At 50.3% G+C, this 12,912-nt stretch overlaps 1 protein-coding gene across 2 annotated transcripts; it reads right to left on the bottom strand.

The window, feature by feature from the left end:
* Positions 1–150: 150 nt before the first annotated feature.
* Positions 151–11,019, bottom strand: DRC4 (dynein regulatory complex subunit 4). Of its 2 annotated transcripts, none has more exons than XM_035118597.3 (11): positions 10,720–11,019; positions 10,302–10,400; positions 9,128–9,325; positions 8,264–8,470; positions 8,024–8,078; positions 7,067–7,272; positions 6,319–6,486; positions 5,429–5,515; positions 3,597–3,806; positions 1,073–1,138; positions 151–484 (listed from the first exon to the last, which is right to left on the bottom strand). In XM_035118597.3, exons 2-11 carry the CDS (start codon positions 10,314–10,316, stop codon positions 335–337), a joined length of 1,362 nt encoding a protein of 453 aa, XP_034974488.1. In that variant the 5' UTR covers positions 10,317–10,400; positions 10,720–11,019; the 3' UTR covers positions 151–334. The 2 variants fall into 2 exon arrangements, with proteins under 2 accessions (XP_034974488.1, XP_034974487.1); XM_035118596.3 differs by having other exon boundaries at positions 10,956–11,019.
* Positions 11,020–12,912: the final 1,893 nt, after the last annotated feature.

The following is a 12,912-nucleotide window of genomic DNA, read 5'->3' as shown; positions in this document are numbered from 1 at the left end:
AGACAACTTAGGTGTGGAGGACTTTGGAGGCTCTAGGTAAGGTGGGATTAAGTAGTTCAGGGGCTCATTAATCAAGAAGAGGATGGTTTTCAAGTCCCCAAGCTCTGCCTTGATGTCGGCAGGAAAGAAAAAGGGAGGCCTTTCAGAGACTGAGACTGAATAGCCCACCACAGGGCCTCTTTAATACAAATGAGGGCTGGAGCAGATGCAATCTCTTTCCAGGGGCCTGCTCTCTTCCTCCCTCCCCTCTACGGCCACAGCAGGAGCGGGACAGTGGCTTGCTTGCACACAAGGCTTAGGCTGAAGGCATTCCAAAGTATGATGTCAGGCTGTGCTACGTGGGGGTTGAGACAAACCCAGCAGGGCCCTGGCCCAGCGTGTGGCCGATGACGGAGGTCTCCAGGGGCTTGAAGCCCAAATTGTCCAAAGGGATCCCAAAGGCTGTGAGCTTGGCCTCGTACGTCCGCAACAAGTCATTGTGGGCCTGCAATGGGAGGCAATTGCAGGTTGAGGAGAGGGATCAAACATCATATATCATAACACAGCCACCTAAGGCAACTTCTCTTGTCTATGCTCTGGTAATAGCCAGCGCAATGCACCCATGGTAGTGGCAGCTGCATCCATATTTCTCCAAAAGGATGCAAGAGAGCAGGAAAAGGCCAACTAAAATGGTTGCAGGCAAGACCATCTCAAGGAACAAATGCTTAGAACAAACTTGTTAACTTAGAAAAATGGGGCTGAAGGTGAATACGATGCAACTTGGTAGGTCAGATGGAGCGGTGGCTAGTACAACATTTGTCAAACCCATCAGCTGTTCACAGAAATGGGTAGGCAGTGGGCATTAGAAAAGACAGAGGAAGTACTTATTGGCATAAACCTATGGAACTCACTGACACAGGATAGTGAATTCCTGCTAGCATAAGTGGCTTTCAAACAAGGGATAAGTAAAAGCCAACTGCTAAGGAAAATATATTTCCTTCCTGGGTTGTGTCTAAAGAGACCTGCTCTCTACATTTTGCTCCAACAGACATTCAAGTACATTTATAGGGCTCTCCTCAGCTGGAGCTCTTACCTTGCACACTCTGGCTAGCTCATACTGCAGGTCCTTGATGGCATTGTTTTTCGAATCCAGGACATCCTGTGAAGGAAGGTTGTTTGGGTGTTAACACATCAGGCAAGGGAACTGGCCCACAAGGGGACTAGTCAAGGCCCAGCCAGAGCTTCTGGCCATTTCTTAATGGGCCACGACAGGCTTATGCAAAGTTAGGTGCCCTTCTGCAGCACAGTCTTGTGCTTGGCTCTTTCCTTTCTGCAAATTCTGCACGCTGAATGTCCTAATCTGTCTGTTGTTGGCTTCCATGATTTCATTAAGCAGTGCCAATGTATTTCCAAGCGTCTCTACGGCCATGAGGTTTAGAAACCTACTTTTACAAAATCAGGTAAAACCCGAGAATCTCACGGGAACTGAATCACAGTACTGCATCCCACACTTGGAGTGCTCCACTGTGATTGCTATGCCATCTACAAACAGGAGCTAATGCGCCTCTTGCCTCCCTGCACAATTTCCTCTTTGTGACTCAAATTAAGGCTCATCTGCGTTGCCCGCTAGTAATGGGAGATGAGAGCTGTGGGCTGGCATTTCTGCCACCAGGCCATTTTTTGCCCTATTTGGCACAGGATCTGGTGCTACAATACCCAGGGAATCCCCTATGGACGTGCCTCCTGTGCAAGCAGCAGCTGAAGGTAGGAATGTGGGAGGCCTGGTGGAAGGAGCAGCTGCCTCTGGGAAGAATCTCCAGTTACTGGCGCCAGCCGTGCTTGGAATGTGGAAGCCGCTAACTAAGCCCCCTTCCCAGGCAGGCCAAGTCATGGGAGATAACTTTGTTTCCATCCCATCAGGCATTTTAGACACTGGACAGGACAGGAAGCCTGAAGAGTGAGGAGGCCACAGAGGTCCCTATGATGGAGAACCTCCCTTGGCTCTTGGGGCTGGAAACACAGAGGGGAGGGGCCCTGCCAGCACGATGGGCAGCCCCTGCTCCCCAGAAACAACTTGACGTGCCAGGGGAATGCTTTGAAAGTGCAGATAGCCTTGCTGTGCACCAGGGCGCTGTTAGAGAGAACCCAACCTTAGCAAAGAAAGCGGGCAGCTAGGAAATTGGCAACCATGGAAACCTCATGGAGTGGAACGGGTTGAGAGAAAGCTGTGTGGCAAGAGGTCCCCAAGCCACGCTTGTGTGGCTAGAAGATTCTGACAGTCCCAAGTGGCCACAGGGAGAGAAGAAGGGAGGCAAGGAACCGAGAAGGCAGCCAGGAGCTCATTCTCTCTCTCCCTTTCCATCTCCGCTGGAGACCGAGCAGCAGAGCAGGAAACACTGCCAACGAGGGCACATTGCTGCTTCAGTTCTCACAGTTCTCATGCTGCAAAGGGGCATGTGTGCTCTGTGTACTGAACGGATTCTGGGACCAGAATAAACGGCACATAGGTTCAGCAGATCTGCATGTAGAATCTCTTCCAACTCCACCAGCCAGAGGGGAAAAAAACAAGTCTCTGACCACTGGAACTTCCCCATTCAATCTGGCTCCTGCAGATTTCCCCAGGCACGGCACCCTCATGCCAAGTGTATTCCCACAGCCAGAAGGACAACAGACACTTGCTGACTGATTGTGCATTCTATGTCCCAAGAAAGCACCAAAGAGGCTCAGGTCAGATAGGAAGGAAAAGCATTCCCCAGTGGAGCAATTCACCCCACCACTGGTTCAGTCACTGTTGCGAGGGTCCCTTCTGTCCACAGTACTGCCCATGTGACTGACTTCTATAGCTGCTGCTGGAAACAAACACCTCCCAGCAACTTCTAGCCAACCCGAGGCAACTAGAGGCCAGTTGTGTGCATGTGCATTCAGAGCCTGCTTGGCAAATGAAAATGTTAGTACAGTGGTACCTCGGGTTACAAACTTAATTTGTTCCAGAGGTCCGTTCTTAACCAAAAACCGTTCTTAACCTGAGGCGCACTTTTGCTAATGGGGCTTCTGCTGCCGCTGTGCCACCGGCGTGTGATTTCCGTTCTCATCCTGGGGCAAAGTTGTCAACCCGAGGTACTACTTCCGGGTTAGCGGAGTTTGTAACCCGAAGCGTTTGTAACCTGAGGTACCAGTGTACATGCTCTGATTGCTTGGAGGGCTGAGGCAAAGGCTCTTTCATGCTTGTGGGCCTCTTGTGCACAACTAAGGGCAGCTCCTCTGAAATACTGTGCAGGCTACATTTATTAATTGCCCCTTAATGAGAGGGAGTGCTCAGAGAAAAACTAACTTCCCCTTGTCAGGTTGGGTAGAGTCTTCTTATAGGATGGCTCCCTACACTTGCCCACACCTTGAGCCCCTGGCAGCTCCCTTTTAGCCAGTGCACCTTTTTCATGTGCATTGCAAAGTTTTACCTAGATCTTGCCTAATCCAAAACAGTGCTCCCTCCCAGCAGCAAGAAGGAATCTGACCAATTGTTCTCATCTGGCTTGGGGGTTGTTTGTTTAACTGAAGGGTATTAGAAAAATATCTATAATCTATCTATATAAACCCCATGGTGATTAGGAGCACAGTACCTCCAGCTTGCGGGTGACCACACTGAGAGCACCGGGATCAAGGTTGGTGGCAGCCAGGACCTCGTTGAGCTGCACCTCTTTCTTCTCCAGGATGTTGGAGAGGCCAAGAAGCTTCCGCTCCAGCAACAAGTTCTTAAAGCCAGTTTTCTGCTGCACCTCGTTAATGGCTTTGGTGAATTTCTGGTACAGCTCATCTCGCTCGTCCTGCACCTGTGCAGAGACAACCATCAACCCCAGAGTCAAAGAGAGCACTGCTCTGAGCCTTGGCACAGACTGGGTGCTCCATGAAGCCTCTGAACCAGATACTCTGTCAGTTAATAATGGGCTTTGGGTTTTGGTGTGTTTTGCTTGTCCACTGTGAGCACACGGGAAAGGCCTGGAGATCAGTGGTAGAGCACATACTCGGCATACAGAATGTCCAAAGTTGCATCCTGCACATCTCCAGGGAGGGCTGGGAAAGGTGAAACCTTGAGAGCCACTGTCAGTGCATAGACCAGACTGAGCTGCATGGACCAAGGGTCTGGCTGTGTATTTAGGCAACTGCCTATAGTCCTAACATTCATGTGTAAAAATATTCTTCCAAAAACAAAAAGCCAGCTACCCAATGACAACAGCTGCCCACCCCCCTCTGTCACAAACCAACACAGATGAAAACGTGTTGCAATTATTCCAAAAGTTGGGACTTTAGTGAGTCACAGAGGGAGGGGCAATGCAGAGCTCTGAGGCAGCCCTTCAGGCTATTAGGGAAGGCAGTGGGAGCTGGAAGACAGGGCTGGTAGTGATCAGGTTTTTATCAGTTTTAGCAGTTAAAACCTCTTGCATTGTGCTATATATCCTCTTGCATTGTGCTATATATATGGTGGGTGTGCGTGCGTGTGCGCACCATGCAAATGCCCACTCACTGCCATGCTGTGCTCCCATATGCTGACCTTTGTCAGGAAGAGTCAAGCCCCTGTTTTCAACCCCCAGCCTTGCAGCAGTCATAGAGGGCAGCTCCACAGAGGAGCCCAGCCCGCTTGCTTGTCTCCTCCTCAGGAGTCAGAGAACTGAGGAATCTGCAGCAACCTCTTTCTCCCATTTCAGGAACAAAAACAGACCACCCGGCAAGGCATGGTAGACTAGGCCATGGGCTTTAAGCCAGCCTCAGGAGAGCAAGAGAATGATGCCTTTGGGGACAGAAAGGCCTCCTTTCTCTCCCAATGCACTTTGCAAGGATCTGTGGGGGAGGGGGGAAGGGAGGCATCCTGACCCAATTCTTGTTAGTAAGGGATCCCCTCATTAAGATAGGACCATGGCAGCCAGTTTTCAAAGGCAGCTAATGAGGTCTCAGATCAATGCTGAATGGCATGCAAACCTGCCCCCATATCTTAATGAGTTACACTAAAAAGAGCCCCTCCCCCCCTTCCCCCCTTCTGATGGGAGCTGCCCCTCTCCAGTATCACAGTCCCCACTTTTTAAAGTCATACTGATGACTAGACCAGCCCAGCAGTAGACATGCCGCTGTTCAGACAAACACAAAGTCCAGCTGCTCAAGCAATCCAAAAGAACCGCAAAAATTTACAGCTAATTTGGAAATGAAAGGGAATGTCCATTGCAGGCAGTTTGGGCTCAGACTTGTCCATCTGCTCTAAAGGTCTCAACAAGAAACACCCAGGACCACAGAATTCTCAAGGCCCAATGGATGGTGGGTGGTTGGGTATATAGCCTCTCTACTGGATATCTGTAGAAAATGAGCCCATATTTTTCATCCTGTCCCGCAGCCCACCCATCAAATCCAACCCTCTCCAACTTTTGAGTTCAGCCACAGCGCAACAGTGATTTTTGATCCCTACCCTGATGAACCTTTGCTGTAGCACTTCATGTTCCCACTGGAGATCCTTTAATTCCTTCTCGGTGGCTTTCAAACGGGCACGTGTGTGCTGGAGAGGGAAGAGAAGGAGGTTAAAGCAGCCGCACACAGTTCCTAGGGCACAGAAAGGACTGATGGGTTTTGACCTCCAAACCAGACAGTGCAAACTGTAAGAGTGGGAAAGTATGATGTTCCTCTATCTGCTCCACAGGGACTGGGCATCATTCAAGTCCCTCATCCTGGAAACATCAGCTCGGGGGTCCCTTGCCCCCCAACTTCCAGCATGTTTCATGATCCTTATGGCCCCCTGCCTTCCTCTTCACATAGTAACTCAATGGCTCTGCAGATGTATTTTGAATGTAGTTGAGACTATTTTCAATTATGGCAAAACTGTTGTGCATTCAGATACACCAACAACTTTGGTGGAGTGTGCAGCATCAGAAGGGAACAAAACCTAAAAAGAGATCTCTGGTTGTGAGTACATGGCTGCATGTAAAATCACAAAACTCTCATCTTGAAACACTGATAAAAATAAAAAGCAACGTGCTGGACAAAAACTAGAATGGAAGGAGCAGTAACATTTGTCTAAATGACCACTGTTAGCACTGAAGGACATCACAGAAAGGGTGGTGCCTGTTTCACACAGTACAAATTTCCAAACTCTGGAAATAAAGGGCACATGAGAATAGAGACAATGCAAACTGCTACCAAGAGTGGAAATAAAAATTTGTGGCATGAAAGTGGGCTGGTGCAGAAATGGCCCAGTGCTGTTCACACCAAACTAGCAGTGAGTCAGTCCTACTAAGCAACTCAGATTTCATTGGCCAGGACACTCAGGACGGGACCTGGTGAATGCAGAGCCCTGGGACTCACATGCAACATGGCCTTGTCCTTTTCATAGTGCGCCAGTTTCTTCAGCAGCTCCGCCACCTCTTCACGGGCTCGTTGCAGTGGCTCCACCAGCCTTTTGTTTTGCAGCAGCACTTCAGCCATCTCCTTCTCCAGATGCTCCTCCCTCTTCTTCATCTCCTCCATCTGCTCCTGTACTCCAAGACACACACAGAGAAAGGAGGCTGTGTATGCCTCAGGTCCTCAAAAACAGGCAGCAAGCCCCATCCCACCAGTCCTGACCACCTGTCTGGAACATGCTTACTCAAACCTCCCACAGGACCCACCACCACCAAGGCAAAGAGAAACAGCAGCTCTGAATCACCTGAGGATAACCAAGGCTGCACCCTGACACATTTGACTGGCCCACTGAAGTGAATGGAACAAATTTCCAAGCAAACAAGGTCAGGGTTGACATATAAGATATAGAAGCAGGCTTTCCCCCCAAACCAGAATGGTTCGCTTCCCCAAATGGGAAACACGTGACCTTCAACTACAACAGGGGTTGGTCCATAGTGAGAGGCACGAGAGAGGAGCTCCAGAACTCAAGGTATCCACAATGGCAGAGCAAACAAATGCAACATGTAGTGGCTCTAAAGCAATGGCAGTACAGAAATCAGCCAAAGCAAAACAAAAAACAAAACACAGAAAGCCCAATGAACACCATCCGCTCAGACCTTCCACTACCAACAGGCTGATTTGGGGATGGTGTCGTGTGGTGCATGTCTTTTACCTTGAGGGTGTTGATAAGTGCCAGGTTATTAAGAGTGACATCGTTGTAGTAGTTCTTGATGTCGCTGAAAGCCTTCTCATGATTCTTCATCAGTGTGTTGATCTGTCCATTCTTCCTCTCCTCAATCTCATGGATTTCAGTCTTCCTGCGCAGGTCTAGCTCGTCGCGTAGGACCCGCATCTTCTTCTCATACTTGGCCTCGATCTCTGGGGAAGTGGCACCCAGGGCAGACTGAGTGCTCTACTAGGCAAACAGGTGATAAGGCTATGCATGCTATCTGTGGGCTGTTGCTCTATGCTGTGGGGAAGAGGAGATGGGGCAAAGTGCTCTCCAGCTCCAACAAGAGGGCGAAGCAAGACTCTAGGCTGACTGGAGAATGTTGTCACCCAAAGGCACTGGAAATGCTCAGACTATATATAAACAACTCTGGGGCCCATGGAGCCTGGAATTCTACAAAGCTCCCAGCAGAGATGGAATTCATAGAAGGCCTAGCTGCAAATGGCACTCCTGTGCCTAGCTATTTTGACACATTTAATTTGATGAGGAGCTTAGAACTGCTGTCATGTTCCACCTTATAATGCATGTGGCATTTCAAGTAAGCCTCAGGCCCCTCCCTCGGAATGACTGCAAAACAGACAGGAGCTGGTATGCAAGACAGGCCCCACGCAAATCTGTGCTCTCTATCAAGCTGCTACTTAGCCTCATTTACACACAACATAGGGCGGACTCACAAGATGGGCCTTACACACCATGGCTACAAAGTCACACACATACACCTTCCAGAAGAGTGAGACTGTGCCATAAGGAAGCAGCTCCCTTGTCACTGCATGTGTGTGAGAAAGGGCACCCAAGTGATAAAGTGACACTGTGGCCCACTGATCCTTGCCTGGGCACAAATATAGCCTTCCCTTCCGCACCCAAACCCTTCAGCTTTTGGTGGCGAGCCCCAAAACTGACCTTTCACCTGCCTCTCAAAGTCATTGCGCAATCGTGTTATGTCTTCTTGTTGTTTCTGCCAAGATGATGATACTGGTTAGTGACATATGTTGCATATACAAAGGCCTACTCCTCCTAGCTCAGAAGCAAAGCCAAGGCTGGTTTGCCCTGGAGGAACAACTGAGGTTTAAGAACCACCACCCCTCCCCTTCCCACCCGAGCCCAGCCCAGCAGCCAAGTCCGGCATCACTTCAGACATACCAGCCGAAGGTTCTTCACCACCATCTCGTTGGACAGCTCCTGCTCCTTCAGCTCCACTTTCAAGGTGCGCATGTCCTTACGCAGCTCCATCTCCTGGGACCGGTGATCCTTCTGGGCCAGCTTCATAGACACTGTGCTCTCTGCCTTCAGCTCTGTGATGTTGTTCTGGTGTTCGTACAGCAGGTGCTTCACCTTCTGCTTGTAAACCTGAGAGAAAAGGAAGACGAGGCAGGCATTGGCCCTCATCGGCCAAGGTACCCTACTCTCTTTTGCAGAGGCCCGAGTAAATGAGAGGCAATTGTGGCTACTCAGGGGAAGGGGATGGAAGTCGGTTGAGGTGCCCCAGCCAGGGGTGCCAGACCAACCAAGCTGGTGACTAACTCTGTCTGCAGCACCATGGCTCCAAGTTCATCAAGTATCAGGAACTGAAGAAGATTCAGGAGCATGTGAGCCTCTATGTCTTTATGCCAAAAGTATAGACCCTTCCACTGCCATAGCCATTTCCCCACATTCCATCCACAACATTGGGGGGCTGGCCAGACATTGGGGGGCTGGCCAGAGAGCATGTTTCACAGGCAAAAAGGTTCCTAGTAAAAGGTTGTTGGGAAACCCAGCCAGATGGGCAGGGGTATAAATAATAAATTATTGTTGTTGTTATTATTATTATTATTATTATTATTCCAATGGGAAATGTTTTATTTTACTTAAATACATACTCCATACAAAGCAGATAATGTTTTTATCACTCACCTGTCAGGAATGCTTTAGCTGTGATTCCTGCACTGCAGAGAGTTGGGCTATATAACCCTTGGGTTTCCTTCCAGCTCTACAAATCTGTGATCTGTGAAGTCCACAGGCTCTTACCTTGATTTCCACCTGGTGACGCTCTTCGGCTTCCTCCATCTCGCGGTCCTTGTTGCGCAGTTCAGCCTTCTTCTCATCCAGCTGCCGCCGAGTGATCTCCCAGAAGGTGTGGATTTTGTCTCGCTCCAGCTGGAAGTAGTTGCGTTCTTCCCGCTCACGGTCCAGTTCCTCCCGAATGCGGCCCATGTGTTCCTCCAGCTGCAAAGCCAAGAAGAGGGTCAGTCAACAGCCAGGCTGGAGCCGAGATAAAGGACTGAGGGAGCCCACCATCGCCACTACTGGCATTGTGCCTTTTCTGACTCAGTGAATTCCGAAGCTTTTTCTTTTTCTTTTCAAGCCAAGGCTTTCCTGTGAACTGGCATGAGAAGCATGGCTAATTCCAGAAAGGGTGCAACTGTTTAATTTCAGAATGCACGATAAATAGGTGAACGAATTATCTGGTTAGAGAAAGGCTTGGCTCCATGAGTCTGTTGCTTTCTGGAAGTGGATAAATCAGCTTAGAATGTTTAGGGCAGTTTTTGCCAACCTGGTACCTTCCAGATGTGCTGGTTGTCATCTACCATCAGCTACACTGATGGGTATGCCGGCTGGGGTTAATGGGAGATGCAGCCCAAAACATCTGGAAGCCACCAGGATGGCGGACACTGTTCCTGTGCAATATTCTCACAATACCTGCACCCAAACTATAAAATGGAACTGTGAGCTTAGCTATACTGAAGAGGTGCCTAGTTTTGCTACCCTATGGAATGCAGAAGGGTGGACCCCTGGCAAAATAGTGGCTTCTCCCAATGCTGGTTCTCAGTGCTGTAGTGAAGTGTCAGAGGGATGGAAAGAGTGGACCTGCAACAAGCCAGCTGAGAGACTGCATGACTCACACTTGGTCTTACTCCTAGCCAGGAAGGTCAGAGATAATGAGGGTAGGCCAAGCACCCCATACATCACTCCACCCCAAAATAAGAGACATCTTGAACATTCTCTAATGTGATACAAGCCAGGGGTGGGAAACATGGGTGGTCTCCAGGGTGTTGCTGGAGTCCCCTAAATAACTCTAGGTAGATTGGTTTCCCTGTTGTTGGCAATAAACCACTTTGCACTGTAGTTTCTATTTCCCATTCACACATTTTTAAGAATGTGCCCTCTCTATGTTGCCACTGCAAAGTGACCCCCTTCTCACCTGCTCTTTGGTCATGCCCTCCGGGGAGACAGCATCCACCACAGGGCTTTTTGCACCTTTCTTCTTGCCACCTTTCTTTTCTCCTTTCTTTTTGGGAGCCTGAACAAACGTGGTAGTGGGGGAGAGGACAAGAGAGGAGAGAAGAGCATCTTCAGTGTGATGGATGAAGTGGGGAGCCAAAGGAAGGAAGGAGGCTGTGAATTCATGCTCATAAACCCTTTGGGCAATGATGAAGTGCCGTTTTCTCTAGGAAGGGGATCCATGCATCCCTTCCTCTCTCCAAAGGACAAATGGGTTCTGGCTGCCAGCACCTACAGTATTTGCCTGTGCAATTGCTCCATGGCGTTGAGGAGGCACACTTGTAAAATAGGGCGGGGGCGGGGGTGGGGGTGGGGGTGATAGTGAGAGCAGAGCTTACCAGGGCTCAAGGCTTATATCAGGGCTTACTCTTGGCACGCGTAAGGAAGAGTGACGAAGGAATGAGTGCCCCTGAGCACGTGCAGAGTTCGGTCTGTCGCTGAGCACGTCCAGCCCCCGCTCTTCCGGGGTGGAAGGTCGGGGCCTCTTGGTGGGCAGGAGCCCCAGCACCGCCCCGGTTTTGGGGGAGCCCCCCGGAGCCCCCTCATCGCAAGCGCGCCCCGCTTCCGGCCTCACCATGGTGGCGACTGAGACCCCTCTCCGGCTGCTGCCCAGGCTCGGAGTCGCCGCGTCTCCGAGCAACCGCCACCCCGGCCTCGCGAGAGTTCCGGCTCCGCCGGGCCCGCCCCTGGCAACGGGCCCCAGCCCTAGCAACGGAGGCCCAGAAGCCCCACCCCTTGCCCGTTGTCAGCCTCATCCTCGCTTGCAGCCCTTGGAAGCTGAACTGCTCCGTCTTCTGACTTGGGAATAAGCCCTATGGGACTCTATGGGACTTACTTCTAGGGCTGGGAAATGATGGAGGCAGACCTTGCCAGTGATGCAGCAAAACAAGGAAGGTTTTATGACTCAATTGGCTACGACGACGACAATAGCAATAAGAATTCATGGAGGTTTAGTAAGCGCAGCTGCCCACCACCGCAGCCACCTCTGCGGGTTTCCTTGCAGTTTTAGGTGGTGAGCTCTGTGGGAGCAAGGAAGCTTCCTTCGCCGCCTGTCCAACCCTACAAGGCACCAAGGAAGATGGCACAGTATGCATAAATGTATAAACAAGCAAGCAGGCAAGTCGTTTTTATTGCTTTTAATCACAGGCCATTGCAACAAAATACAGTGACAGGAATAGGACAGGTATCAAAACATTAGAGGTTTAGATCAAGAAATTACCTGGACCATTTGCAAATGCTTATAGAAAATATTTGCCCATTGCTGATTTTGCTGCAACTGTGCGTTAAAACTAGGGGACCTCCTGGCAGTGTTGTCTCCTGCTTGCATTGCCTTTATCCACTGACTGTGTGTGACTGGGGCTGATGGGAGCTGGAATCCTGAAACATTTGGAGGGCCACGGATTCCCCATCCCTGCCTTATGCCTCCCCACCCTCTTGAGTAACCACCAATTTGAGTCTGGGATGCTGGAGGAGCTCAGCCCAGAAAAAGGTCCACTGAGAATGAAGAAAATGCCTCTGGGTATGTGCAGAGCACATTTCTTTAACCACTAGGTAACCTGTTTCTCAATCCCAATCTGAGATTAGGAGGGGCTATCACCAAGGTGGTGGTAGGGGGAATCAGGAGGAGGAGCAGAAAGTGTCTGAGCCAGGAAACAGGATGATGAGTGATTCAGGCAGAGGCAACGAGAGGAGAGGCAGGTGGAGTCCAATTACAGGCCTCCTCAGCTTTGCCTGCTGAGCTCTCAAAATTTGTTTTAATCTCCAAGGCTGAAACAATGGCCTCACATTTAGCCTTGACCCCAATGGCCTTGTGTTAATTACCCAGAAGCCCCATCCTCTAGCTAAATTGCTTGGTTGCCCAGGCTAAGAGGCTTCCCTTCATCAGCTCTGTCCACCTGTGCACCCCTAGCCCACTGGGGGTTGTCCATCATGGCATTGTTCCCTCCGGTTCTGATGGTAGAAGCTATTTGTGTACTGTACACAGCATGGGCCACTTTGACCCCCAGAGAGGCAGCTCTAATGCTCCTGCATTAGCCAACCTTTCCAACCTGGATTAAAGCTCCCATCAGCTCCAGCCAGCAGAGCTGCAGGATGCTGGGGGTTTATGGGAGCACAGCTGTGCTGGCTGGAGTTGACAGGAGTTGCAGGTCAAAATATCTAGACTAGAGGATCCAAGCTGGGGGAGGCTGGTCTTGACCAGGCATCCCCAAACTGCGGCCCTCCAGATGTTTTGGCCTACAACTCCCATGATCCCTAGCTAACAGGACCAGTGGTCAGGGATGATGGGAACTGTAGTCGAAAACATCTGGAGGGCCGAAGTTTGGGGATGCCTGGTCTTGACCCTAAGCGAGTGACATTTGTTGAGATTCATGTGGTGAGAAGGAAGGAAACGGGTAAGCAAGCAAATGACCCCACCAGTGAAAAAGGGTGACCTGCTGCTTCACACAGCTATAGTTGACAATGATGTAGAGAGCACTTCTGACAGTGTGCAGAGTGTACCTGCAGGGTCAACTAATCAACCATTATTTTAT

Source organism: Zootoca vivipara, chromosome 6 (assembly GCF_965207765.1).
Source record: "Zootoca vivipara chromosome 6, rZooViv2.hap1.1, whole genome shotgun sequence".
Lineage (NCBI taxonomy): Eukaryota > Metazoa > Chordata > Lepidosauria > Squamata > Lacertidae > Zootoca > Zootoca vivipara.
This window is presented reverse-complemented; position numbering and strand designations above follow the sequence as displayed.

What these genes read in the sequence shown, in the direction of transcription:
- DRC4 (XM_035118596.3), bottom strand. An exon ending in AGGGCATGACCAAAGAGCAG is followed by an intron (nt 9,326 to 10,301) that starts GTGAGAAGGGGG and finishes TTGGCTTTGCAG; the next exon opens with CTGGAGGAACACATGGGCCG. An exon ending in TACAGCAAAGGTTCATCAGG is followed by an intron (nt 3,807 to 5,428) that starts GTAGGGATCAAA and finishes GTCTCTGCACAG; the next exon opens with GTGCAGGACGAGCGAGATGA.